This window comes from Arvicanthis niloticus, chromosome 6, assembly GCF_011762505.2.
Source record: "Arvicanthis niloticus isolate mArvNil1 chromosome 6, mArvNil1.pat.X, whole genome shotgun sequence".
In the NCBI taxonomy this organism is placed as follows: domain Eukaryota; kingdom Metazoa; phylum Chordata; class Mammalia; order Rodentia; family Muridae; genus Arvicanthis; species Arvicanthis niloticus.
Window position 1 is genome coordinate 43802595 of NC_047663.1, and position 25723 is coordinate 43828317.

At 49.8% G+C, this 25723-nt stretch overlaps 2 protein-coding genes across 6 annotated transcripts; both read right to left on the bottom strand.

The window, feature by feature from the left end:
* Positions 1–611: 611 nt before the first annotated feature.
* Flot2 (flotillin 2) lies at positions 612–19026 on the bottom strand. Of its 5 annotated transcripts, none has more exons than XM_034505883.2 (12): positions 18862–19026; positions 11717–11798; positions 7694–7777; positions 6129–6219; positions 5108–5231; positions 3688–3806; positions 3455–3568; positions 3236–3355; positions 2943–3157; positions 2377–2560; positions 1954–2103; positions 612–1848 (listed from the first exon to the last, which is right to left on the bottom strand). In XM_034505883.2, the coding sequence occupies exons 1-12, from the start codon at positions 18908–18910 to the stop codon at positions 1810–1812; spliced, it is 1371 nt and encodes a 456-aa protein (XP_034361774.1). In that variant the 5' UTR covers positions 18911–19026; the 3' UTR covers positions 612–1809. The 5 variants fall into 5 exon arrangements, with proteins under 5 accessions (XP_034361774.1, XP_076792351.1, XP_034361769.1 ...); XM_076936236.1 differs by lacking the exon at positions 7694–7777 and adding an exon at positions 11064–11190; XM_034505878.2 differs by lacking the exon at positions 7694–7777.
* An 80-nt stretch (positions 19027–19106) lies between these two features.
* On the bottom strand, positions 19107–24575 carry Dhrs13 (dehydrogenase/reductase 13). The gene is made up of 5 exons (XM_034504431.2): positions 24366–24575; positions 24161–24279; positions 22702–22825; positions 22265–22576; positions 19107–20095 (listed from the first exon to the last, which is right to left on the bottom strand). The coding sequence occupies exons 1-5, from the start codon at positions 24490–24492 to the stop codon at positions 19650–19652; spliced, it is 1128 nt and encodes a 375-aa protein (XP_034360322.1). The 5' UTR covers positions 24493–24575; the 3' UTR covers positions 19107–19649.
* Positions 24576–25723: the final 1148 nt, after the last annotated feature.

A 25723-nucleotide genomic window follows, 5' to 3' on the forward strand; every position in this document is an offset into this window, starting at 1 on the left:
GGGCGGTGGTGGAGCACGCCTTTAATCCCAGCACTTGGGAGGCAGAGGCAGGTGGATTTCTGAGTTTGAGGCCAGCCTGGTCTACAGAGTTAGTTCCAGGACAGCCAGGCTACACAGAGAAACCCTGTCTCGAAAAAAAAAAACAAAACAAAGAAACAAACAAACAAACAAAAAGGCAGGAGGAAAATGGAGTTCAAGGCCAGATATATTACATAGCAAATCTGAGACCAGCCTGGGCTATATGAGACCCTGTCTCAAAGCAAACCCCTCACAAATTACAAGAATACTGAGGTCTTCAAGATTAAGTTGTTTACCAACAACAGAACTAAAATTTAAATTAGAATACAGGCAGCCCTGTCAGAGTTCATGCTCTTAAGCCTGAGAATTGGGCTGCACTGCCGAGCAGACTCAGGACTGGCAGAGGACCTGTTATCCACTCTGTGTCCTCCGCCCCTCGCCTCAGTGCCAAGGCCGGTCTCTACTGAGGGCAAGGCCAGTGTGCTGATGCCTCCCAGTGGCTAGGGTAGGAAAGAGCAACCCTGATGCTGAAGGGCTTATGTGGTTGGTTCTTGGTCCCTACTTTGTCTCCTCACAGAATACGCAATGAAAGCTGTGGGTATAAGAGATCTTTATTTTCACCAGAGGGGGACAGGCAGTGGGGTAGTGCAATATCCAAACCCCAGACCAGACATGCAGCATTCACATGCAGAACAGCTACACAGGCTGCTGGGGCAGGGTCAGGGGTGGGGACTGGGCCCATGGGATACCCTTGCACCCCTACTAGGATACTTGGGCATTGGCTTCTTATGCCACCAGTGGTGAATATTTAGCTGCTTCCCATGGCTAGAACCCCATTATGCTGGCCAAGAAGAAAATGGCAGAGAGGAAGTGAGTTTTGGCCAGTTTGCAGCACTTGATTCTCTTAGGGTTGGCACAGCCCTGGCCCCTGGGAGAGCTCCATGCACTAGCAGGAAGAAGGCCTGTAAACCTTACCTGTCCCCAACAGAGCTAGACAGTGACCCCAGAAAGACTTAGTGGGATCAGACTAAGACCCACCCACCAACCAAGGACAAGCCAACGGAAGGGATGTCCCTGAGCACGAGCAGGGCCTCCCAAGGCAGTAGTAAACTGAGGAAGCTGCTATAGACAGGAGGCCTTGCTTCTGTGCCTCTGTGGTGCAGGGGACAGGGCAGGTATGACAGCAGGCCTGGGCCTCTGTGTGTGATGGGAATTACTCCAGGGTCAACAGGCCATGGCCACTCAGGCCTCAAAGGGCAAGAGTGTATGGGCTGCCCGCAACAGCGTTTAGCGCTCGGAGATTCAGAGCAGGAGAGAGGAGAGCAGGTGTCCTACCCAGAACCCTTGTACCCATGCCGGGCTCTGCCAGGGCCAGGGAGGACAGACAGATACATGTAGAACTTGAAGGCACCAGGATTCTGAGGAGCAGCGGGGGCCACTCCTCACAGACAGACAGTGATTATCATAAACAACTTCAACTTCAGTTAAAGTAGATGATGTGTGCGAAGTTGGGAAGGAAGGGGAGAAAAACAGATAGGCGGAGGAAGAGGCACATATGGCGGATGAGGAGACAGGCTAGATGAACGTGGCAGTAATGTGAGGGCGTAGGAGAGAGGAAGAAAAGGCAGACAGGAGAGAAGGGAATACAGCCAGAGATGGCCTGAACACGCAGCACTTCTGGTCCCTATAAAATAAGGCACCAGAGTCAGTAATGTTCTCGCTGTCCCTGTGACGTTAAAACAGGCGCTGGAAGGGCAGGCAGCTGCTGGAGGCCGTGCGTGTGCCGGAGCCTCATACCTGTGCACCAGTAGCATTCTTGATCAGGGGTATCTGCAAGGATGAGAGATGGTGTGAAGGCTTCTGCCCTGAAGCCACCAGCCCCTCCAGTCCAGTGGGCTGTCTAGGGATTCCCACCACTGCTAGGAAGGTACATACCTTTGAGAGGTCCACACCGGTGAGGGCATGCACAGAGGCAGGCAGTTCTGCTAGTAGCCGGTTCACCTCTGATGTCACCTTGCTGTTGTCCCCACTGAGAACCACAATCTCATCGACTTTAGTCAGGGGTGCAGAGATCTTGGCAGCAATCTAGAAGATGGGGTGTTTGGAGGGTTGAGACTCCGCTCCCCTTTCCTCACACTTTTCCTCTCCATGTCCCACACACCCAAAGCAACGAGGGCAGCAAGAAATGGCTGCAGACAGCCTGGGTCTGCAGGAGGGCTCCTGTCTACTTGTTGAGTGTTTTCATCACACTCTCGATCTGAGTGTGGTTATCCATTGGGCCCAGATCCTGGCACTTGCCATTGGTCAAGCAAGGTGATTATAACTCTGAGTGCAAGCTTGGGTGGGAAGGAACCTCACCTGGGGCAGGGCCTCCAGCACTAAGGCCATCTTGGCTGCATCCCCATACTTCTGGTAGGCCTCAGCCTTAAGCTTCATCCGCTCAGCCTCTGCCTTGCCCATTGCCTCAATGACTGCTGCCTCTGCCTCCCCAATTTTGCGAATCTTCTCAGCTTCTGCTTGTGCCAAGAGGACTTGCTTCACTCTGAGGGAGCCCAAGACACGCAGATCAGTTAAGAGATGCTGGGGCCCAGCACACCCTCTGACTCCCTGTTCTGACGGCTGTTGGGGATGGGAGCGTTTGAAGGTGATGCCCTATTCTGCTAGCTTTTGTGGAACACAAGCCACTAGCCCCAACTCCAAGTGTGAGGAGTCTAAGCACAAGGCCTCTGTGCTAAGCAGTATCCCAAGGAACCCTGGACTCTAACTTACTGAACCTCCCAGACAGCATGCTGGGAGCTTATCTGCTTTGCAGAAAGGAACAGACTTGGATATGGGGATAGCATAGCTTCCGAGCTGTGGTTGGGAAGCGTTGAGCTCTTCTGACAGAGGCCTGACCAGCCTGCCTCCTGGGCCCAAGCTCTCACTTTTCTCCTTCAGCGATCTGCTGGATGCGGTGGGCCTCTGCCTCTGCAGGGCGGCGCACGGTGGCGATGAGCTCCTTGTCAGTGCGGAGGATCTCCTGGGCCTCCACGGCGATCTGCTTCTTGCGCTGTACCACCTCAATCTCAATCTCTTCCTGCCGGATCTTCTGCTGCTCTCGGGCCCCTTGTAGCTCATAGGCCAACTGGGCCTCAGCTGTCTGTGGCAGGAAGATTGGTATGTGAGAGGGCAGTCAGCACACCCCGAGTCCTATGCCTGGGGACTTCTGGCTTCTCACCTTGATGTTGACCTCCTCACTGAACGCTGACTTTTGCAGCTCAAAGGCTCTCTTGGAGTCAGCGATCTTGGTGTCTGCCATGAATTTCACATCTAGCATCTCCTTCTTGCACTCAGCTTCCTGGGGATAGCAAGGGTGGTGGTGAGGCTCAGCTGAGGACCACAGGCCCATGAACCCTGAGCTCCCTGCCCTCAGGCATAAAAGGGAAGTGCTGCATACCCGGATGCCTGCGTCCCGCTCTGCCTCTGCCACACCAATGTCTGCATCTCTCTGCACCACGGCAGTCTGTGTCTTGCCCAGGGAGCTCAGATAGTCTACTTTGTCATAAACATCCTAAGGGAGGAAGGAGGCACGTTTGTCCTAGGGAGGAGTCATAAGTACAAAGGGTGTCCCTCCTACCAGGTACCCATGTTCTAGTGCACACAGGGTCCAGCCTCCCTCCTACACCTTACCTTGATGGTGAAGCTGAGGATCTCGATGCCCATACGACCAACATCAGGGGCTGCCACTTCCCGTACCAGCTTGGCAAACTGGTCTCGGTCCTGATAAATCTGCTCCACAGTCAGAGTCCCTGAGGGACAGAAGGATCATCAGTCAGTCTCCAGAGGCCAGGCCAGCTGAGAACAGGAGGAAGCATCTGAGGGTCAAGGAGTCTGAGCTGGATCTTCCTGGGCTTCTTTTTCAAGTGTCTAACACTGAGCTTCCTTGTGCTGAGTGGGCAAGTCTGTCCTGAGCGGTACTAGTTATCTGAGCCATCTGCCATCTGCCACTTCTACAGCCTCCCCTTCTCAAAAATGTACTTACTTCTATGTACATTTAAATTTCAAATAATTTACTTTACTTTTATTTTATGTGCATTGATGTTTTGCCTACATCAGGTAGTTTATGTCTGTGTGAGGGTGTCAGATCCCCTGGAGCAGCTGTGAGCTGCCATGTGGTTGCTGGGAATTGAACTCAGGACCTCTGGAAGAGCAGTCAGTGCTCTTAACCACTGAGCCATCTCTCCAGCCCCTTTTTTGGTTTTTCGAGACAGGGTTTCTCTGTGTAGCCCTGACTGTACTAGAACTCATTCTGTAGGCCAGGCTGGCCTTGACTCTAAAATTTTTATTAGTATTATTTTATGTATGTTTGTATGTGTAGGTGCCCATGTGTGTGTACAGGTACTTAAAAGGGCAAGAGGTCAACCCTGAGTGTCATCGCTCAGGCACAGTCTACCTTGTTTTTTGAGATAGGTTTTCAAAAATTCACTATAAAGTGACTGGTTTTTGTTTTTTTTTTTTTTTAAAGGTTTTTTTCAAACTCACAGAGATTCACCTGCTTCTGCCTCCCGATTACTGGGATTGAAGGTATGCACCACCACTCCCAGCATGTGCTCTCTTTTTAAAATACTTGGGTTCTAGGGCTGGAAAAATAGTTCAGAGGTTAAGAGCACTGCTGCTCTTCCAGAGGTCCTGAGTTCAATTCCCAGCAATCACATGGTGGCTCACAACCATCTGTAATGGGATCTGATGCCCTCTTACACATAAAATACATAAATAAATCTCAAAAAAACCTTGGGTTCTTAGGCTGGAACCCAGGGTCCCCTTGCTTGTAGGCAAGTACTTTACCAACGGAATTGTTTCCCCAAGCTATTTCTTTCTCTCTTTCTCTCTCTCTCTCTCTCTCTCTCTCTCTCTCTTCTAGCACTGGGGATTAAGCCCAAGGCCTTTTGCATGCGTTAATATCACTGAACTATACCTTCAGTCCTTGAAGTTTTGAAATTAAAAACTTAAAAAAAAAAAAAAGTTTTAGCTCAAACCTCAGTGGGACAGGCTCCCAGCCCAGCCATGTACATATTCCTGGCCCTGGCTCAGAGTCTGGGCAGGGCCTCACCGAGGATGGAGCGTAGGTGCCCCTCCAGGGTCTGCAGCACGACGTTCTTAATGTCCTGTACATTCTTGCCCAGGAACTGTTCACAGGCCACAGCCAGGAGCTCCTTCTCCGTCATGATCTTCACCTGCCAAGGACACAGAGACACCTGAGCCAGCTGGAAGGCAGATGGAGGCCCCAGCCCCCGAGATGCAGAAACTGTCATACTTGTTGGCCCTGGAGCTGCAGAGGGGCTTCTGAGGACCCTGAGGGAGGGCTGAAGCACAGGAACTCCTACACGGAGGAGTCTGTCTTCACTGGTCCTGAGCGGGCCTCTCTTCCACACACTTGGGGCTCATTATCCCACCCCTCCAGCCCACCGTCCCCACAATAGCCAGCCTTTCCGCTGCCTTCCTAAGAGGAGAGACCCTCAGGCTTAGGGGCAGCGAGTATGAAAAGAACACAGACAGACAAATGGAGTTGCAGAGAGTAGACAGGGCAGGAGACAGGTCCTTAAGATGTAACCGAAGTGTCTTTGCCTCCATAGGTCTTCTGTCAGCTCCCTTGTCAGACAGTAACAGGTAGAGAACCTCACTGTCCTGTGAAGGTGAGGTGGGTCAGGGTGGGACATCCCTCCCAGGCCCCAGCTGAGGGAGAGGAGCTGCAGCCTCTGACTCCTGGAATGCTTAGAGGCCAAACTGCCTCTGCCTCACAGAATCTTTTCCTCTGGGCCACCCAGGGAACAAGGGAGGCCCGAACCCTGTTGTGTCCAATGCCTGCAAAAAATGAGTGTGGGTTAGTGAGACAGGAGCCCTCAACACCGCTTTTGTCTTGAGAGGGCCACTGAGGAGAGAAAGTGTCTGTTAGTTCTGCTGGGTGGCCAAGGGGCCACATGGGCAGGTTCCAATGGTGATGATCCGGTTGTAGAGGTGACAGGAGTTTTGGAGAGAGACATCCCCTGGTTTGTGTCCTCTCCTCCCCCCCAACCCCAATATGGGGACGAGGCACCTCAATGGACATGCGTGGGGCTGCTGAGTTACTATACCTGGGCGACACCCGTCACAGTTAAAGCTACCCCCTCGGCCGTCTCTACGTCCTCACAGCGGGGCTGCAACGTCATAATCTCTAGGGAAATCCTGCCAAAAAATGCAAAACAGGGGCATGGGTCTGGGGGCCCAGGGCCTGGGGTGTGGAAGAGTCCAGTACCTCACTGCCCCAGCTGGGACAGACCGAAGGCCCAAGTTTGGAGGAGTCTTCAGAGGTATGTAGCTGGCCGTATGTGCAAAGATCATGAGGGACGGCAGGGTAGGAACTGTGGCTCTAGAGGAAGCAGGAAAGGGGGTGACATATGTGTGCATATGTTTCCTGTTCATCATCCTGGCTTGAACTGTGGCTGTGGTGGTGCTGGGGCTGATGGGGACAGGGAAAGCCTAGGCTATAGCAGTGTATGTGTGTCGTAGGACAGAAAGTAGGGACTGGGACTCCAACTGTCGTGGAGGGTGTGCATGGGTGTTATTTCAGTGTTGCCCAGAGGTCCCAACTTACTCTCTGGATACTCCTACTAAACACCCCCAGGAGGTTATCTAGAAAGTTCTGCTCATGTTAAGGGTATTGCTAGGCCAATATATAAATACCCCTACACTTGCCCCTTGCCAGGAAAGCTGTGTGGTCTCTCTCTCAGTAGGGGCTATGACTTGAAGGACACCCTTTGGTATTGGGCCGAGGCAGGTCACATGGGAAGTGCAGGCTGGGGTTACACTAGCATATTAATTCTAGAAAGAGCTGTTGTGTGCCAACAACTTGACTACTCGTGTGTTTGTTTACCTAAGCTGAAAGGTACCTGGGCATTGTCAGAGGATCCAGGTATAGTAATGGTATAGGAGGCAACGTGGCTGCTGAGGGAAGGGCAGTGGACAGGAGCTTCTCCTTCCTTACTGGTGGGCTGGGTAAGGAAGGGATGCTGGAGTTTTGCCTGAGAAGGCTGCAGGGTAATTAGTGTTGAGGAAAAGGAAGGGCAAGGTACTGTTTAAACCTCTCCAGCTTGGGGAGGTGCTAGTCACAGCTGGTAGGGGCTTCTGATATCAGAGCTGACACAGGAAGTGAGGACGATGAGAATCTGTACTCTACAGAGAAAGCTCTGGGAACTGCTCAACAATCCAGCTAAGAACACACTCACTAGCTGTGGATGCATGACACCCCTGCCAGGGTGACCTGGCAGAACTTCCAGAATCACCTGAATGCTCTCTACTTGTATTCTAAGGGGCAGAGGCAAGGAACCTGGAGAATCTGCTTGAATCTACCCTGGCACCCAGAGCAGCAGAGAGGAGGAGGGAGGGAGGCTCACTCTCAGGTTGAGAGTCCATCCAGCTTCTGCCTGCCAGGCCCCACAGGGCAGGAAGAGAAAGTTAAGACATAGAGGAGGAAGCAGGCGAGTTATTACCTGTGCAACCCCTGTTACGAATAGCGGGACCCCCTCCGACGTCTCAATATTCTCACAGCGACACAGGATGGTCATAACCTCCAGAGACAGTCTGAGGAGCAGCCAGGGCATAGGGAAAGGCAGGGACAGGAAGGGTGGGAAGGGACACAGTAAACACACACAGTGGTTACCAGATAAGCACTGATGCCTGATAGATCAGGGCACGGTGTGGTGCTCTCAGCATTTCTACCCACCCAGGCCAGTGCAGTCTAAGGCTGTAAGAGAACACAGGTACCCCCTTGCTGGCCTGAGGATTTCTAGCTTCTTGTTTCTAATCTTCTCAAGGGAGGAGCTGCTGGGCTAGGGGAGAGGTCTGCTAGTGTCCAGAGCCAGGGCCAGAGGTCAGGAGGCCTATGCAGTGGGCACCCAGGTTTCAACAGTGTCATTTGCCCAAGACATTCCTGTCATAATCTGGGGAATTTAGACCTTATCTCCAGCCTCCTAACACAGGAAAACCTGTTTTCAGAAATTAGGATGAGGTGGCCACTCTTGGAATTAATAAGCCATGGCAAGCAAATACTTCAACATATTTGGGGTATGGACCCTCAAGGTTGGGGTTAACATCACTAAAAAACCAATTTAGATCCAGGAAACCCCAAAGAAAGTTTGGGGTGTCTGACTGGGAAAGGGGATCAAAGAAGGCTGGGAAAAAGAGAATGCTTATGCCAGAACAGTCACAGGGGTGGACCTGTGATTCCAAAGTTGGCCATAGACAAAGAAGAGTTCTAGTAAAGAAAACCAGCTATGTTGGTGGCCTAGGCCTTTAATCCCAGCCCTCAGGAGGCAGGCGGATCTCTGAGTTCAAGGTCAGCATGATCTACAGAGTGAGTTCAAGGACAGCCAGGGCCTCACAGAGAAACCGTCTCCTGATGGGGTGGGGGAACCAACCAACCAACAACTAAAGCAAGAAAGAAAAGAAGGTGCTTGTAGGCTGTTACTGACTCCAGACATGTACAGGGCAGTGGTTTAGGCAGTGGTAGGCCATAGATAGTGTGAATGGGTTCCTTAAACCCAAAGAAGGGAAAGCAGAGGCTGAGAGTAATGGGTAGAAGCAGGTGGATGGGAAGGGAAGGCTGGTGAGGAACAGGCAACACAGAACTCCCGCCTCACTGGTGGGAGAGGCTATGTTCACAGCTGCAGCCTGGGGCTCCAGCCATGCAAAAGTTGCTTTCATCTGATCCCTTAACACTGGCACCCCTAGGCCTAAGAGTAGTTTTTACATTTTTATTTTCAGTGCTGGTAATAGAACCCAGGGCCTTGCACATGCAGGACAAATACTAAACCACTTTACCACAATTTGACCTGGCTCAGACAAGAACTCACCTGAGCTTTCTTCTGGGAAAGGAGAGAAAGGAGCAGGAGGGGAGGGAGGAAAACAGGGAGGAAGGGAGGCTGCAGCTCAGATGCCAGAAGTTTAAGAATTACTCAGAAAAGGGGGAAAGAGCTGCTCACACAAGGGCCTTAGGAATGGTGAGGATGCTGCAGCAAAGACAAGCAAGAAGAGTCTCTAAGCCTCGGGAAGAATGGCTGAGACACCATAGGCAGGTGACATATATCGTGGCTGTGGAAAGTTCTTCAAAGCGAGGCTGAGTTAGAAGTCTGATTCTTCTCTGTTTTTAAAGACTTTTAAAGTTTATTTTTATGTAAGTGTCTGCCTGCGTGAATGATTGTGTACCACGTGTGTGCCTGGTTCCTGAGGAGGTAAGAAGAGGGCATCAGACCCCTGGGGCTGTAGTTACACACAGTTGTGAGCAGCAGTGGGTACTGGGAACTGAACTTGGGTCTTCTGCAAGAACAACAAGTGTTCTTTACCACTGTGCCAAACCTCCATCCCCCCCATAGCATAGCCTGCCAGTCTGAACTCTTTGTAGCCCAGTTCTACACGGAACTTTTGATCTAGTCTCTTGAACAGCCTCTACACTAGGCTAGGAAAGTAAAGTTGCCAGGCTATGGAGATGTCCCATAAACAGGCTAGGGCTGGGAGAGCTGCAGGTGAGGATTTCACCTGGAGGGCCATGCTCAGCTTGAGGTCAGCCTCATTCCTAGAATGAGGTGCGAAGCCCTCAGCTGTCACTCCCTACCTGTCAGGGAGGCTCAGCCTTCCTGTCTTGGAGCTCCCTGGGGCAAGAACTAGGAGTGGGAGACCTGAGATATGGAGAACGGTATACAGGGCCATTGCCCTAACAATGGCTACCCACACACACAGCACATATTTCGGGCATGTCCAGCTCTCTGAGCCTGGTGTGTGGGTTCTTTGGAAGCTGTTCCTGTGTCTTCTGGCAGGCTAGGTGATCCAACCAGGTGTGACAAACTGATTAAGCCAGTGTTGGTTTTGGGACACAAGAGTCCCAGAGGATCCCTTAGGTAAGAAAGCTAAAGTGAAAGGAGAAGACAGGAGAGTGGAGGGGTTCCTGGGAATCAGTGGTTGTTAAGGAGTGGTCACTGGCCCGTCCCTCGACCTTAGTACACCCGACACCAAAGACCTTGAGCAGCAGCAGCCTCATGAGACTCGGGGCCCTCTTTGTTGACTGGGGGGATGTGGGTAGATCTGGGTAGAGGGGATTTCTGCTGGAATTTCTATTGCTACCCCCTTGGGATACCAGCCCTATATTTCACCATGAGGAAGGGGGTACTGATAGGTTGGTGCTGGAATGCTTCTGGACTGTAGGTATTGAGGGAGCAGGGAGGCGGAACCTGGCCATGCTGAGCTTGGAAAGTACCAGCAGAGAGGGCTGGGTGGTGGGCACTCTGGGAGCTGAAATTTCCCTGCCTTTATGTCAGTCTGGAGACTTTCCATACTGACTTAGGATTCCAGACTATCTTGGCAGGCCCCATCAGGAATTTCTTACACCCCAGCCCCTGCTCTAACCCACCGTTACATATCACTTCTGACGATATGTCTATTCTGACTTGTACCCTTGCCAGAATTGTCTCAAGGCTTGTACAAGAAAGGATGCATGTAGGTTCTGCCTGATGTTTTCTCCCTCTGTATGCTCCTTTCAAAGAGTGTATAATTAAGACTTTTGTGTGTGTATTTTTTGAGACAGGGTCTCAAACAGTCCAGGTTGGTCTCAAGTTAGCTGAGGTTGGCCTTGAACTCCTGATTCTCCTGTCTTCACTTTCCAAGTGCTTACGATTACAAGCATACACCATCAAGTCTTGTATAATTCAGACATTTTGAGTCAGGGTCTCTGTGTATGCCAACCAGGACTGGAGCCATGTATCTTAGGATGGCATTTTGTTTAAAGTAATTCTCCACCTTAGCCCTCCTGAATGCTGGGACTGTGGACATAAGCCTGGGAAGACTTCCTGAGGAACTGGGATAGAATACAGAAATGAAGAATCTGCCTGGGTATGACTTTGCAGTCTTTGGGGCAGAAGCAAGACCACTTCCAATTGGAAAGAACACTCAGTCAACGAGGGGCTTGAGGTGGGGTTAGGGGCTTGAGGTGGGGTTGGGGAGCTTTGCTGGTTGTTGTTTTTTGTCAACCTGACACAAACCTAGACATATCTGGTAACTGAGAAAATGCTTCCATAGACTGTGGGAGGGCCCAGCTCTGCATCAGCTCCTGCCTCCAGGTTCTTGCCTTGGGTTCCTGCCCTGATTTCTTCAGTGATGGAGTATGACCTGAAAGTTGTAAAGTTGTAAGCAGAAAGACTTCCCTTTCTCTCTAAGCTGCTTTTTTTTTTTTTAAAAAAAAAAAAAAAGGATTTATTTTATGTGAGTACACTGTCACTGTCTTCAGACACACCAGAAGAGGACATCAGATCCCATTACAGATGGTTGTGAGCCACCATGTGATTGCCAGGAATTGAACTCAGGTCCTCTGGAAGAGCAGTCAGTGCTCTTAACCACTGAGCCATCTCTCCAGCCCCCTCTAAGCTGCTTTTGGTCATGGTATTTTATTACTACCACAAAAGCCCAGCTAAGACAGACCCACAGGACAGACCTTCCTGATGTGTGCTCCCTGTATCTCTGAGCAACCTATTCCTGTTTCTGTTTCTCCTCATGGGGGCCTCCTCCTACCAGAAGAAGGGTGGGATGGGGGATAGGAGATGCTCAACCTGGCTATGTGGTGACGGGAATGGGCCCACTGGAAATTCCTCTTTCTTGCCTACCAGGATAAAAAAGTCCAGAGCCCCTAGACCCTTACCTCTGAGTGTCCGAGATACACCACCACGCCCAAGCCCAGCCGCCAAACACATACTGTTTGTAGTCAGAACCACAACAGCCCCCTGGGAAGCAAAGGAAACCACTGTTGGTCAGTCAGTTCTTGGGGCTATCTGCCCTCCATCCCCTAATAACAACTTTGGCCCATCTTACATATTAAAAATTGTGTTTAAATTATATTTATTTGTGTGTATGCATGAATGTGTGCCATAGCCTGTGTGTGGAAGTCAGAGGAAAGTTTGTAGAGGTTAGTTCCTTTCTTCTACCATGTGGGTTCTGGGGATCTAACAGGTCATCAGGCTAGGTGGCAAGCACATTTACCTACTAAACTCTCTCACTGAGTTGAACTGTCTTGGAAATATGAAATTGAAAAGTTCAGGCTGGCCTTGAACTCTCAATGGTCCTCTTGCCTTAGCCTCCTGAAGGATGAGTTATAGATATAAAACAACATGTCTGGCTTGCTTTCTGTTTTTTTTTTTTTTAATTTTAAAACGGGCTAAGTAGCCCAGACTTTCCTAAATCTTCCTGCTTCTGCCTTCATAGTACTGAGGTTACAAATCTGTGTACAACTACACCCAGTTTAACTCTGGCCTTTACTTGCTCTGAGATTTGACAACAGTTACTGTTGGTTGCTAGGTGCTAAGATTACACATAAATGCAAGACAAGTTCTCCCTGTCCTCAGGGACTTAGAACCTAGTTTTTAAGACAGGAAATTTGCAGCTGGGCATGGTGGTGTACACCTTTAATCCCAGCATTAGGGGGCTGATTTTTGTGAGTTTCAGGCCAGCCTGATTTACAAATTCAGTTCCAGGACAGCCAGGGCTGTTACAAAAACAAACAAACAAACAAACAAACAAACACCCGTGTCAAAAACAAAAAGGGAAAAAAACCTTAAAGGACCCAGGTTTGATTCCCAGCATCACATGTTAGCTCATAATCACCAGTAATTCCAGTATCAGGAGAGCCAATGTTCTCTTCTGGCACCAGACACACATGGTACACACATATACATGCAGGCAAAACATCCATACATAGAAAACAAAAATTTAAAAACGTCCTAGGAGGTGAACTCCAGCCCCAGGGTTTGGTTTGAGCTCCTGAGTGATTGCTTACCTTGGAAAGCAGCCCCATGGATAGGGTTTTTTTTTTTTTTTCCGGTTTATCAAGACAGGGTTTCTCTGTGTAGTCCTGGCTTTCCTGGAACTCACTCTGTAGACCAGGCTGGCCTCAAACTTAGAAATCCGCCTGCCTCTGCCTCCCAAGTGCTGGGATTAAAGGCGTGTGCCACCACTGCCCGGCAGGATAGGTCTTTCCACTCCAGAAAAACAGAGTTAGCGCTGGCTATGAGATCAAGGCCAGACTGAGCTGAAGAGTAAAATCCTATCTCAAAAAAACAAAAACAAACAAAACAAAACAAAACAAAAAAACAGAAGGGCAGTGGGTTGGGGGTGATGGAGAGATGGTTCTGTGGTCTCAAGATGGATCTCTGCCCTGGGAGGTGTTGTAAGAGAGGCCTCTGAGGACAATTACTCTGAAATCCAAACCATCTTGGGATCAAATGAAATTGGAAGAGGGCCAAAAATCACAACTCTGGTATCTTCTGTTTCTGGTCAGGGTTGGTGCACAGCTGCCTTTGACCAGCTCTAAGAGACTTCTGAAATGCACTGTCAGAATGGGTAGTACCCATGGGGGACCAAATGGGACAGGTTGGTGGATGTGTCCTTTACCTTTCACTCAGTCTCTGACCTTGGGAACAGCCTGTCACAGTTTACGCTTGGTTGTAGCCAAGGGCGACATGCCAGGTTCCCAGAGGCAGTAACAGGAAGCTGGGGCCTGGCAGGCTCCCAGCAGCCTCTTCCCCTGAAAGGGATCTCCCAGCTTTCTGGTTAGTCTTAGTCAGAACACCACTGTGTGTGTATACCTTTGTCCATGCAGGCACATATGGAGGCTGGAGGTTGACATTGGAACCTTTCTTCAACAACTTCACCTTTGTTTTTGTTTTTGAGAATCTCTCACTGAACCTGAAGCTCACCATGCTAGCTAGACTGGTTGGCCATCAGCAGTTCCACATCCTTCTGTCAGCACCCAGACTTTATATGGATCTAGGGGGCAAGAAATGTACATATTGGGCCATCTCTGCAGCCTGTTCTGTTTTTTGCAACAGGGTCTTATTACGTAGTTTTAATTGGCCTGGAACTCATGGTAAGCCTATTGTTTCTGTCTCCTCAGTGTTGAGATTACAGGTATGAAACACCATGCCCAGTTAATGAATACTTTAAATATACCAACTGTATCTAAGGATTCATTATAAACATGTCTACAAATGAATCAACTCAAATACCTAAGAAAAAAGTATAAAGGGTGACATTTAAAGCAGGATTTTATGGTGCCTAGTTTCACTTTGTACTTTTTGTTGTTGTTTTTTTGAGACAGGGTTTCTCTATGTAACAAGCTCTGGATGTCCTGGACTCACTTTGAAGACCAGGCTGGCCTCGAACTCAGAGATCTGCCTTCCTCTGCCTCCTGAGTGCTGTGATTAAAGGCATGTACCATCACACCTGGCTTCTTTTTCCTTTTGGTTGGCTTTGGCCTTTTTTAAAAAAATGTATTTTATGCATATGCCTGCATGTATGTCTGTGCACATTATGTGCTGTGCCCACAAAGTCTGGAAGAGGACAAAGGATCCCCCTCTTCATTGCTAAGCCCTCTTTCCAACCTCAGGTTTGGACCTGATATGTAGCTGAGGATGACTATGAACTTAATTCTCCTAGCTGCACCTCACAAGTGTTGGGAATCACACTCAGGGCTTTGTATTCTAGCCCAGCAGTCTGTGCCATGTGTCTGGCATGGTTCTTCTTTACTAATACACTAAACAATGGGAGCTAGAGAGACGATCCAGTGACCAAGAGCACTTGTTGCTCTTATAGAGGACCCTGATTCAGTTCCCAGTACTGGTGGTTAATAGTTCCAGAGGATCTGACGCCCTCTTCTGGTTTCCTTGGGCACTACACTCATGTGTATGTGGTAAACAGACATACACAGAGGTAAAAACAGATATACACATAAAAAAAAAAGATCTGCCTGCTTTTAATCCCAGCATTTGGGAGGCAGAGGCAGGTGTATCTTTGAGTTCTAGTAAGGACAGCCAAGGCCAGACAAAGAAACCCTATCTCAAAGTACAAAACAAAAATCAAACAAACAAAAAATAATTAGTGGTAGATATAATCACTGGCTTAATTTCAAAGTAGAAATAAGAACAAATGACTTTTTCAGGGGCCTGCAGCTGCAGGGTGTTTGAGAAATATCTGCCAGTAGTATCTTGGCTTGTGGCTGACAAAAATTATATGAAATATTAACTTTCAGTTATGGTTAGTGAAAATAAAATGTGTTCTCCCTTTCCAAATGAAAAGAGTTTTTCTTTAAATTTTTTCCCTAAGCTGTTGATGTGTACCTGTGACCCTAGCACTTAAGAGGCAGGTGGATCTCTGTGAGTTGGAGGCCAACCTGGTCTAACATTATGAGACCCAGTCTCAAAAAACTCCCACAACTTTCCTTTGTTTTCTTCTGTTCCTCTTGTCTCAACCTACCACATGCTGAGATTACAGTTAGGTATTCATCACTATGAATATGAGTGCTAATATCTCTTATATGTGCTTAGTCAAGTACTCTGCCACAGAGGAACATTCTCAGCCTCTCCATTAAAATCTTTTTAAAAAACACTTTATTTTTATGTGTTTTGCCTGCATGGATGTCTGTGTGAGGGTGCCAGATCTTCTGGAATTGGAATTACAAGCAGGTATGAGCTGCCATGTAGGTGCTGGGAATTGCACTTAGGTCCTCTGGAAGAGCTGCCACTATTCTTTTTGTTTGTTTGTTTGTTTGTTTTTTCGAGACAGGGTTTCTCTATATAGCCCTGGCTATCCTGGAACTCACTCTGTAGACCAGGCTGGCCTCGAACTCAGAAATCCACCTACCTCTGCCTCCCAAGTGCTGGGATTAAAGTCGTGGGCCACCACCGCCCAGCTGAGCTGCCACTATTCTTTACTGCTGAGCCATCTCTCCAGCATTCCTTTAAAATGTTTTCTTGTATTTCTTCCACTTTGCCTCGCTCCCCACCTCCCTCAGACAGGGTTTCTCTGTGTATTCCTGGCTGTCCTGGAACTCCCTCTGTACACCAGGCTGACCTTGAACTCAGAGATACACCTTCCTCTACCTCCGGAGTGCTGGAATTAAAGGCGTGCGTCACCCCCACTCGGCATTTAAAATGTTTATTATATTTTATGTTTGAGTGCTCAGCTACATGTACACCTGCATGCCAGAAGAAGGCCATCAGATCCCTTTTACAGATGGTTGTGAGCCACCATGTGAGTGTTGGGAATTGAACTCAAGACCTCTGTAAGAGCAGACAGTGCTCTAAACCGCTGAGTCATCTCTCTAGCAGCTAAAATATTTTTAAGGTGGGAAAATAATTTTATTTTTTGAGACAAGATCTCATGTAGCCTGTCTAGCCTCCAGTTCTCTAAGCAGATGAGACTGACACTGAACTTCCCCGCAACCAAGTGCTGGGATTAGAGATATGTTCTGGCCTTGCACACCAATACCAATTAAACTCCATTCCCAGCCCTAAAATGAAATTTCTGAAAGTAGAAAGAGAGAATAGTTTTGTGTTACCGTATGGAGGAGGGAGGCTGCACAGCAAATGAATTAACAGCCTTCTCTGGAAACAGGGCTGAGTGCCTCTGGACTAACTGCAGGTCCCAGGGACAGAGACCAGTGCAGGCAGCTGCTCTGCTCTGTTCTCCTGGGAATCTATTCAAGTGAGGGAACTGCACCCCACACCATCTCAAATGCCACGGGGCTATTACGTTAGGGGTTGTTTCTCCCCAACCCTCATATCCTGTGCTCATCAGTTCTTAGTACGACTTCCTTTCTATCCCTGAGAACAGCTTTCAACCCAGCTCTGCATTGGCTCTGGAGACAGGTACAGAGCCACCCATCCCAGGGCTGCCTCTCACCCTGTAGTTGCCAGAGTTTCCACAGGCCAGAACTCAAGCTTTGGTCTCCTCAGCCCAGAGTCTGGGCTTCCTGAAACACAACAGGAGAAAGTGCAATGCAGATTCTGATTTGTTTATCTTTGAGATTTTCTTTTTATTTTATTCGGTGTGGGTTTTTGTCTGCATGTATGTCTGTGCACCTCAAGTGTACAGTGTCCAAGGAAGCCAGAAGTGGGTATGTGCCTGGGGACTGACTGGAGTTAGCTATTAGCTGTAACGGGTGCTGGAAACTGAAGGAGGGTCCTCTGCTAGAGCAGTGAGTGCTCTTAACTGTGCCATTTCTCCAGCCTCAGACTTTGATTTAATTTATTTATTTAAGAAATTTTTTTGGGGGGGGGGACAGGGTGTATATACATAGCCCTGGCTGTCCTGGAACTCCCAAAGATCTGTCTGATTCTGCCTTCCTTGTGCTGGGATTAAAGGCATGTGCAACCACACCCAGTGGGGCGAAAATGTTTGCGTGTATGTACATGTGTGTGCAGACCTCTTGCATTAATTTGTTCTTTTCCTCCAACACGTGAGTCCTGGGGATTATACTCAGATCATCAGGCTTGGTGGCAGTCTCCTATATCTGCTGAACCATGTACTTAGCCCCAGATTCTGATGTCTAAAATCCCCTTATGTCTGAGGAGTGTGGCGCACTAACTGACAAGCAGTCGAGTCCCCAGGGTTTGACTCCCAGCACCATAAGCACACTCACACAGAACCAAGCTGGGTGTGGTGAAGTATGCCTATAATCCATCAGTGGGGAGGCAGAGGCAGGAAGATCACCTCAAGTTCCAAGCAAACCTTGTTTACATAGTTCCAGCCAGGGGCACCAAGCCAAATCTCTCTCAAAACAAATATGGGTTGCTCAACGGTTAAGAGCACATATTGCTCTCTCAGAGGACTTGAGTTCAGTTCCTAGTGCCCACGTCAAACGGCTCACAACCAACCACCTGTAACTCCAGCTCCAGGGAGATTCAACACCTGCGGGGCCTTTTCAGGTACTTGTACTCACCTGTGCATATCCACAGACAGACAGACAGACAGGCACTGACACACATACACACATACAACTTAAAAAAATAAAATTAACTTAAAAAGAAAAGCTTCAAACAATAACAACAACAAAACCCTAAACTCTCCCCCCACCCCAAACAAAACAAACTGGAAACTCAAGCCTACCCATTATGTGGCTCCAAAAGCCATCTTTTGGTATAGATGAGGAGGGAGGTAAGGCTGGGATTTGGGATGCCAAAAGTTAGCCTCTGTGCTTTCCCTTCTGACCCCAACCAAGATTTCTGCTCTTCAATGAGATTCGTATTTCTCTCACTTTAGTAGGGTCCTGGTTAGGGACTGTGAAGTTGTCTCAGTAAAGGGAGTGATTTTGAGATCCAAACAACGCTGAAAGCTATGTTTGGGGCCCAATAGATTTATTACATCTCCCCAAGAATGGTATCTATAAGCCTTGGCTCAGGGCTTCTACTTCTCTTTTTGGCAGCCAGCCTTATGAATTCTGCATATAGGCTGAAAAATCAGTGCTGATGCTGGGGAGAGGTTACAGCTGCGAGCTTGCATGCAACAGGGTCCTTGGTGGCTTGAGCTACCTCCTAGGACATCCCAGATACACCACTTAAATAAATATCAGCTTTAAGGATCCCAACGCTACAGTCCCACAGCCCCAACCAGCCAAATCTAGAGCTTGCTGCATTTTGTAATCTAGAGCGGTACAGGCCAGAGCCGGGTTACCCAACTGTAGAGGCCGCACCCGCGTTTACAGGGCGGGTGATGGCAGTCATTCCTGGCAAGCCCCAGCCTGCTCGGAATTAACGGGTCTGCCTCACCCGGAAAAGAGGGACCCGTGCCTCAGGCCCCTCCCCGTCAGGCACCTGCCTTCCAGAGCTGCGTCCCAGCACTGGAACCCACATACGTTAGAAGCCCCTAAACCCACCGTGGAGCAGAGGAAGGGCCGGGTGCCTGAGGCCGTGCTGTGAGAGGGAGGACTGCTCTCCGGGGGCTGGCTCAGGTGCGTCCGAGGGACCCGCACTCCATGCCGGCCCTTTCCTATCCCACCCCTCGCCTTCCCCTCACCTGAGACCACCAGCGCCTCGTTGGGGCCCACCGTGTGGCAATTGCCCATGGCGCCGCTGGCAGGCAAGCAGGCCTCGAGCCGCAGCGACCTGGAGGGCTGTAGCGGGTCCGCAGCACCGGCCGCGCCCAGCCTATCCCGCCTCCCCCAGCCCCGCCCGCCTGCGCCCCTCTGCGGCCGCGGCCCCGCCGGAAGTGTAGCGGCGGAGGGCGGGGCCGGCATGTTGAAAGAGGCGGGAGCCAGCGCATCCGCAGTCAACTCGCTTTATTCCAGGGGGCTTGGCCCCATAGCACCTTTGGGGAACCTCAGTAGTATAACCTTGCCCTGCGTCACCTCGGGCACCCGCCCTACAGCAGACCCGGGGCTCAAAACCCTAGTCCGTGTCCTGACTGAGTCCTTTCCTAATTCTGCCTCCATAATAATGGGGGTAAATTAACTACCTAGCTAGAAAGTTGCAAAGGGCTGGATTCAGTCAGTAATGTTTAACATCTGCAGTGCATCAACCACAAAGTCCGGGGCCCTTCCCCGGGGCAGATCACTACTCGGGGAAGGGCCCAGAAATCTGAAAATCAAATTCCAGAGCAACACAGTGTCTGACATATCATCCCTGAATCTGGGGTTACAGTGTGTCTTAGGAAGTAGCATTCATTTCCTTTCCCAAGGAATAGGGCTGTTTAGGACAAGAGGTTCTGAGGTAAATGTGGCAACCCCTCAGTACCCAGGTACACAACTGAGATTTTGAGGGATCCCACTGTGCTACAAAAGCATTCTATCCCAGGGGTTAGGAAAGTTAGGGTGTCGGTTCATCCTTCACCTGAATTCTTCGTTGTGTCAATTTGGGTAAGTCTTGTGAGCCCCGATAGCTACCAGAAGGTCCAGAAACTGTGGTTTTCTCAGGGTTGGGGGCACTCAGAGAAGATGGGTCCCTGGGATCCAGAGGTTCTGGCTCTTCATCAGGGTCATCATCTTCTCCAGGCCCAAGCCCTGCCAGCTTCTTGGTAGCTTTCCATAGCCTATGAGCAGCCTGGTCATCTCTAGCAGCCGGAGAGACCTCCTCCACATGGCAGTTGGCAAAATATCTCCCGCTGAGGGGCTCAATGCCCTCCTGCAGAGCGCAGTACAGGGGTGTCTGGGCACCCCCTTGAGGTGTCCGGAGCACCAGCCAAGCCAGTGGGCGCAAAATAGGACACAGCCATCCAGGAAGGTGACGAAGGAAGAGCTCCGAGTTCACAGGTCCTGTGGGCAGGAAGAAAGAGGATTTGTGGAGGAAGGCAGTGGGGGCCCAGGCACCAGGCAGGGGGAAAAAAACCCAGCTAGCAGCAGACTGAAGAATCTGCTTCCAGGGAAAGCATTTACTTCCAGGGAAAGTATCTACCACGTAGGTATTCAGGGGCCTCACAAGGTGATTTAACCCATTTCCTATAGAAAGCCTTCCTACCAGCCTAATGGCCTGAACCAGTCCCATCTCCCAGGCTGTGGTTAAGTGTGTCCTTTGTTCTCTCCTGTTCAATCTCTATCGCCTCCCACGCCCCTTTTTTGGTGCTGGTGCCTTGTACCCAGGGTTGTATACATGCTGGCAGGTGCTCTATACCCCTGGTCCTTTCCTTTCTTTTTGAGAAAGAGTCTCACTCCTCTCTAAGTCCAGTCTGACCCGGAACTCACAGCAATACTCCTGCCTCAGCTTCCCACTAGGGTTATCAGCCCAAGCCACAGTGCCTATTCCATACCAGCTTTTCATCTATCTTATCTTGAACCCCATTCCTTTGTTTAGCCATCATTTTTAAGAACCTATGGTGTATCAGCCACAGTTTTTAACACTAGGGATCTGTAATTGTAACCAGAGCTTAATAAAGGTTAGTAGCATTATTGTCACTGTGATTACAAAGAAGCCCTAAGCAGTGGCTTTCTCAGATGTTAGTATGATGAGCTAGGCAAGCCCTGCCTATTGTAACCTATTGTCTAAGGACAAAGATGATTCACCAGCTCAGCCCATCTCTCCTCTGTTCTAGGCACAGCAGCCAGGCTGCAGCACATCAGGAATGGCTGCCTCTGTTCTGTGATTGTTGTTCAATTTCTGAGCTTCAAAGACCCTTTTATCTCTTTCAGATCTGTGTTCAATTCTTACCAAGTGTCTTCCTTGATAGCCACTGACAAAATAAAACATTATGTCTGAGAACTCTCTGTACCTCTCTTCCTGTTTATCTTTCCTTAGTGTCACTTTCTTGATTTTATCGCCACTTGTCATGGGATACGATGAGGGCAAGGTCTTCGGTGTTTGTTTTGTCTTCTTTTAGAAAGACAGGGTCTTATGGATCAAGGTGGCCTCACTACTTTTGTCCAAGCACATAAATCATGTCTACTATACAGGAGGTACCACAAAGAAATGGCTCATTGACTAGGTGATGTATTACTTATCATCATTACCATGGTAACTTTTTTTTTTTCAGTGGTGTTGGGGAATCAGACCCAATCTCAGCTTGGCATGATGGCTTATACTGGAAATCTGAGTGTGAGGGAAGAAGGTTGGGGTGAATTTGAGGTTTGACTGAGCTACATAGAATTCCAGGCCAACCTGGGCTCCAGAAATGTGTGTCTCAAAACAAAACAAAACAAGCCCCCCCCCCCCCAAAAAAAAAAAACAGAATAAAATAAAACCTAATAAACTGCTAGATGGCTCAGTGGTTACAAGCACTTGCTGGTCTTATAGAGGACCTAGGTTTGTTCTTAGCACCCACATGGAAGGGAAGCTCACAGCCATCTGTAACTCTAGTTCTAGAGGATCTGGCTTCTGCAGGTTCCCCCCACCCCTAACCCAGTATCCATGCAGACAAAACTAACACAACACACACACACACACACACACACACACAACTAAACTAAACTAAACTAAACTAAACTAAACTAAACTAAGCTAGAAATGGTGTCTCACACCTTTGATCCCAGCATTCTGGAGGCAGAAGCAGGCAGGTCTTTGAGTGTTTGAGGCCAGTCTTGTCTATAAAGCAAACTTCAGGCCAGCCTAGTCTACATAGTGAGATCCTGCCTCAAAACCAAATCAATATACCAGACAAACATCCCAAACCCAAGGAAGGAAGCAAACAGCACAAGCTCAGGGTTTTGCCTATATGAAGACTTGTGTTCTACCGCTCAACTGCAGCCGCAGTCCTCTATATTATCATCAGGGTCTTGTTTTATCCCCCAGACAGTGGTCAGCATCTAAGCGTGCAGGTGAGAAAGGAAGAAAACCCATGAGAAAAGTCTGTCCCCAAGATCAGCAAGGAACAGGTTTCTCCTTGACCATGTTTCCATCCTGTGACTCAGTAGGAGACTAGGGGTTGGGTGGGAAGCACAGTAAGGTACAAGATGCTAGACAGGCAGCAAAGAGCAGTCAGAGTCAGGCCTCACCTGGGTGGGCTGCATAGCAGGTAACACCAGTGTCCTCCAGCTGGGTGGCAAGCTCCCGCGCAAACAACACATTGGCTAGTTTGCTGTCAGCATATGCCCGAAGCTCCTGTTGCCAGCCCACCACCGGGCAGTCCAGACGTGTGAAGTCGAGACGACCACGTCGGTGGGCAGCTGATGACACGATTACCACACGGCTGGGTGCACATGACCTCAGGCGGTGTAGCAACAAGTGTGTCAGCAGAAAAGGGCCAACGTGGTTCACTCGCAACAGCAGGTTAAAGGGCTCCCGAGTCCGGCCACAGGAACTGATCCCTAGGGCAGAAGCTAGGCATGAGTTGTACCCCATGGGTCTGAGAATCCCCACTTGTGAGATGTGTCTGCTGGAGGGTCCTCTCCAGGCTACCAGCCACCCTCCCACAGGGCCTGCTTCTCCTCACCTGCATTGTGGATGAGGATGTCCAGCCTTGGCTCAGAGCTTAAGAAGGCTGTGGCAAAGGCCTGCACGGAGGCCAGATTGGCCAAATCCAAGGGCATGAAGATGACCTCATTGTTTCCACTTTCCTGTAGAGCAGCAAGGGCTAGGGTTGTTACTGGTATCGCTTTTTTCCTCCTTCTTTCCAGGCTTCTGAGTACCTGGCTCCCCACTGTGACTAAAACCTGCCTCTGTGCATCAGCATGTAATGGGTGTGTGAATTCAAATCTTGATTTTTGCCTCTAACTAGAGTGTGTCTGCAGACAAGATACTGAATATCTTTTGGGCCTCTGTTCTTTTACTGTAAAATGAGATGATAATAATAACAATAATAATACTTTCTACTGGGAAAAAAAAAAAGCTGGGAGGATTAAATCAGATACAATACATGTATATCTGGTGTGGTGGCGCACACTTGTTATCCTAGCTACCCTTTTGTCTGAGACAAAAGGATCACCAGTTCAAGGCCTACCTAAGCTAGAGTTAATATATGTTAAATACTCAGTCAGCACCGTGTGGGTATTTTCCATTACCATTCCTTGTCTTTATTATCATTTACCTTAAAATGAATTACAGCCTTTCACCTGTTGTAGACAGCATCTCGCTATATAGCCCAGTCTGCCTTGGAACTCATGATCTTCCTTCCACAGCCTCTTCAGGGCTGGAATTACAGGTGTACACCACCATGTCCAGCTGTAATAAACTTTTCCTAAGAGACTGTGGTCTTCTCTTAAGCACTTTTTTTTTGTTTTTGTTTTTTTGTTTTTTGTTTTTGTTTTTGAGACAGGGTCTTAGGATGTAGCCCAATCGGGTCTTAAACTCACAGAAATCTACCTGTCTCTGCCTCTCAAGAGCTAGGAGTAAAGGTACACGACCCTCTTACTCCTGTTCTCTGCAGTCTAGGTACCGCACAGTTCTAAGTAATTCATTTGAAAAAGCCATCGGGATGGTCCAGAGCCTACTGAAGTGTCTTCTCTGCTCAGCTGTCTTCAACTCGATGGTATCTGTAAGGGCCTCCAGAAGCTGGCTGTGGCTCAGAACCACTTCAGGACATTCCTCTTATTCCTTGCTTCATCTCCCGCCCCCTGTCTCTCCAATTAGATTCTCTAGTCTCAGGGCATTCATTCGCACCTGCTGTTCTTTCTGCGTCTCGTCATTAACTTAACCCTTCCTTCTTGGTCGCCTTTGTTTTGCCAAGGATGGCCTTGAGCTCCCAGCCCTGTGCTGGGACCACACCTGGCTTTCATTAACTCTTTCAGATTCTTAAACCTCTCAAGACTAGAGAACACAGCCGTCCTTGCATCTTCCTTCGTGTTTAAGGGACTGTGAGGCTTTCTCTTTTCAGATCTTGATTCCTCCCGTCGCTCTGCTCCGCCCTCCGCGTCCCGGGCTCACCCGCGTCCCGCGTTCCCCTATAGTCTCACCTGGCGGAGGTCGAAGGCCGCTGCCTCCCCGCGCTCCCGGCTGCGGCAGGCCAGCACTACGCGCGCTCCTCGGCGCGCCAGCTCCAGCGCCGTCATCTTCCCGATGCCGCTATTGGCGCCTGCGGGCGGCGGGCGGGAGCCAGCTCAGCCGGTCGGGCCGCGGTCACCCGCCCGGCCTCCCCGCCGCCCGCCCGCGCGCACTCACCAGTGACCACGGCCGTGCGACCCCGCAGGCTGCCGATGCCGCCGCACGGTGGGGCCTTCACCAGGTTGTAGTAGACAAGCACGTAGGCGCCCAGCAGCAGCCCGGCGCCCAGCAGCAGCGTCTCCATGCCGGCAGTGCTCCCGGCTCCCGCCCGGGCCTCGTCGCTGCCGCCTCGGCCTCGCGAGGGCGGCGGCAGGCTGGGCAGGGGTGTGCGCGCACGCGTGGCCCCTGCGAGCGCCCCCTAGGCGTGCGCCTGCGTGCCCTGGCGGCGTGCCTAGGCGAAAGGCCTTCGAGTCCTGGGAGCGCCCTCTAGGCCGGTGAACTCCCGGTACGAGTGCTCGGGTATGAACCGGAAACATCTGCGTGAGGGACGGGTGGGTGTGTGTCTGCCTAGGGCCCTGAGATCTCCGCTCAGGGTTTGGATGTGCTTCTGGATTCTGGGCCGGCGCCGGCGTGAGAGCGCTGCGTAGGTGTCTGCCCATTGCGAGAGTCCCTCCAGACTGTGCATGCATCTGTAGTCTCCACCAACGCGTGTGACTCAGTGAACATCTCTGTTTACTCTAGGTGTGAGTATGTAGCAGTCTCTCTGTCTGGAGTCCTGTGTACATGAATGGGCTCGTGTGTTTGGAGTCGAGTCCTGGATGCCTTTCCCTCAATGAAGCGACTCTTTAATTTCTCATCCTTTCACAATCCAGCCCTCCCTCTGCTTCTAGAACCTTTCCCTGTCACATGCCAGAGACATAAGGCTTCTCATGATGGCACTGACAGGGTTGTTAAGATTCAACCACATGATTTCCTGACTCTATGACACCCCCCCCACCCCTTTCGTGTTTTTTTCTTCTTTTCTTTTTTGAGGTGGTTTCCCTAGGCCCATGTTGGCCTTAAACTTGAGGTCCTCCTGCCTCAGCCTCCAAAACAGTGAATATTACATGGTTGTTACTCCATTTTCCCTGCCTTCGACTTCTTTTCTTTTTTGAGGTGGTTTCCCTAGGCCCATGTTGGCCTTAAACTTGAGGTCCTCCTGCCTCAGCCTCCAAAACAGTGAATATTACATGGTTGTTACTCCATTTTCCCTGCCTTCGAAAAGGAAGAAAGTAGTAAAAATGTCAGGAGGTAATTTGTTTCTGGAACGGTTCATGGTGGCAAGACTAGGTAGACAAGCCATTACTCGGGAAACAGTGACTGAGGGTAAGATGGGCAGGGACAGCTAGGGTGCATGCATTCCTGGCAGGACCTTGCCTAGGACAGTGACCTAACACCTGACCTTTGACAATTATGACACGCCTAGCAGTGTGGTTAACCAGGTAGCACCAAGCTTCTTTTTGCCTTTAGAGGTTTGAGAAGTCCTTCCTGCAGTG

Bases quoted from the DNA above. Each gene is read 5' to 3' on its own strand.
- Dhrs13 (XM_034504431.2), bottom strand. From the start codon at position 24,492: ATGGAGACGCTGCTGCTGGGCGCCGGGCTGCTGCTGGGCGCCTACGTG. The intron at 24,280-24,365 runs GTGAGTGCGCGC...CGCCGCCCGCAG, and splicing joins TCGCACGGCCGTGGTCACTG to GCGCCAATAGCGGCATCGGG. The intron at 20,096-22,264 runs GTGAGGCCTGAC...TCCTGCCCACAG, and splicing joins CTGCTATGCAGCCCACCCAG to GACCTGTGAACTCGGAGCTC.
- Flot2 (XM_034505883.2), bottom strand. From the start codon at position 18,910: ATGGGCAATTGCCACACGGTGGGCCCCAACGAGGCGCTGGTGGTCTCA. The intron at 11,799-18,861 runs GTGAGGGGAAGG...TTTGCTTCCCAG, and splicing joins CGAGGCGCTGGTGGTCTCAG to GGGGCTGTTGTGGTTCTGAC. The intron at 7,778-11,716 runs GTAAGGGTCTAG...GTTCTCTTACAG, and splicing joins TGTATCTCGGACACTCAGAG to CCTTAGACTGCACTGGCCTG.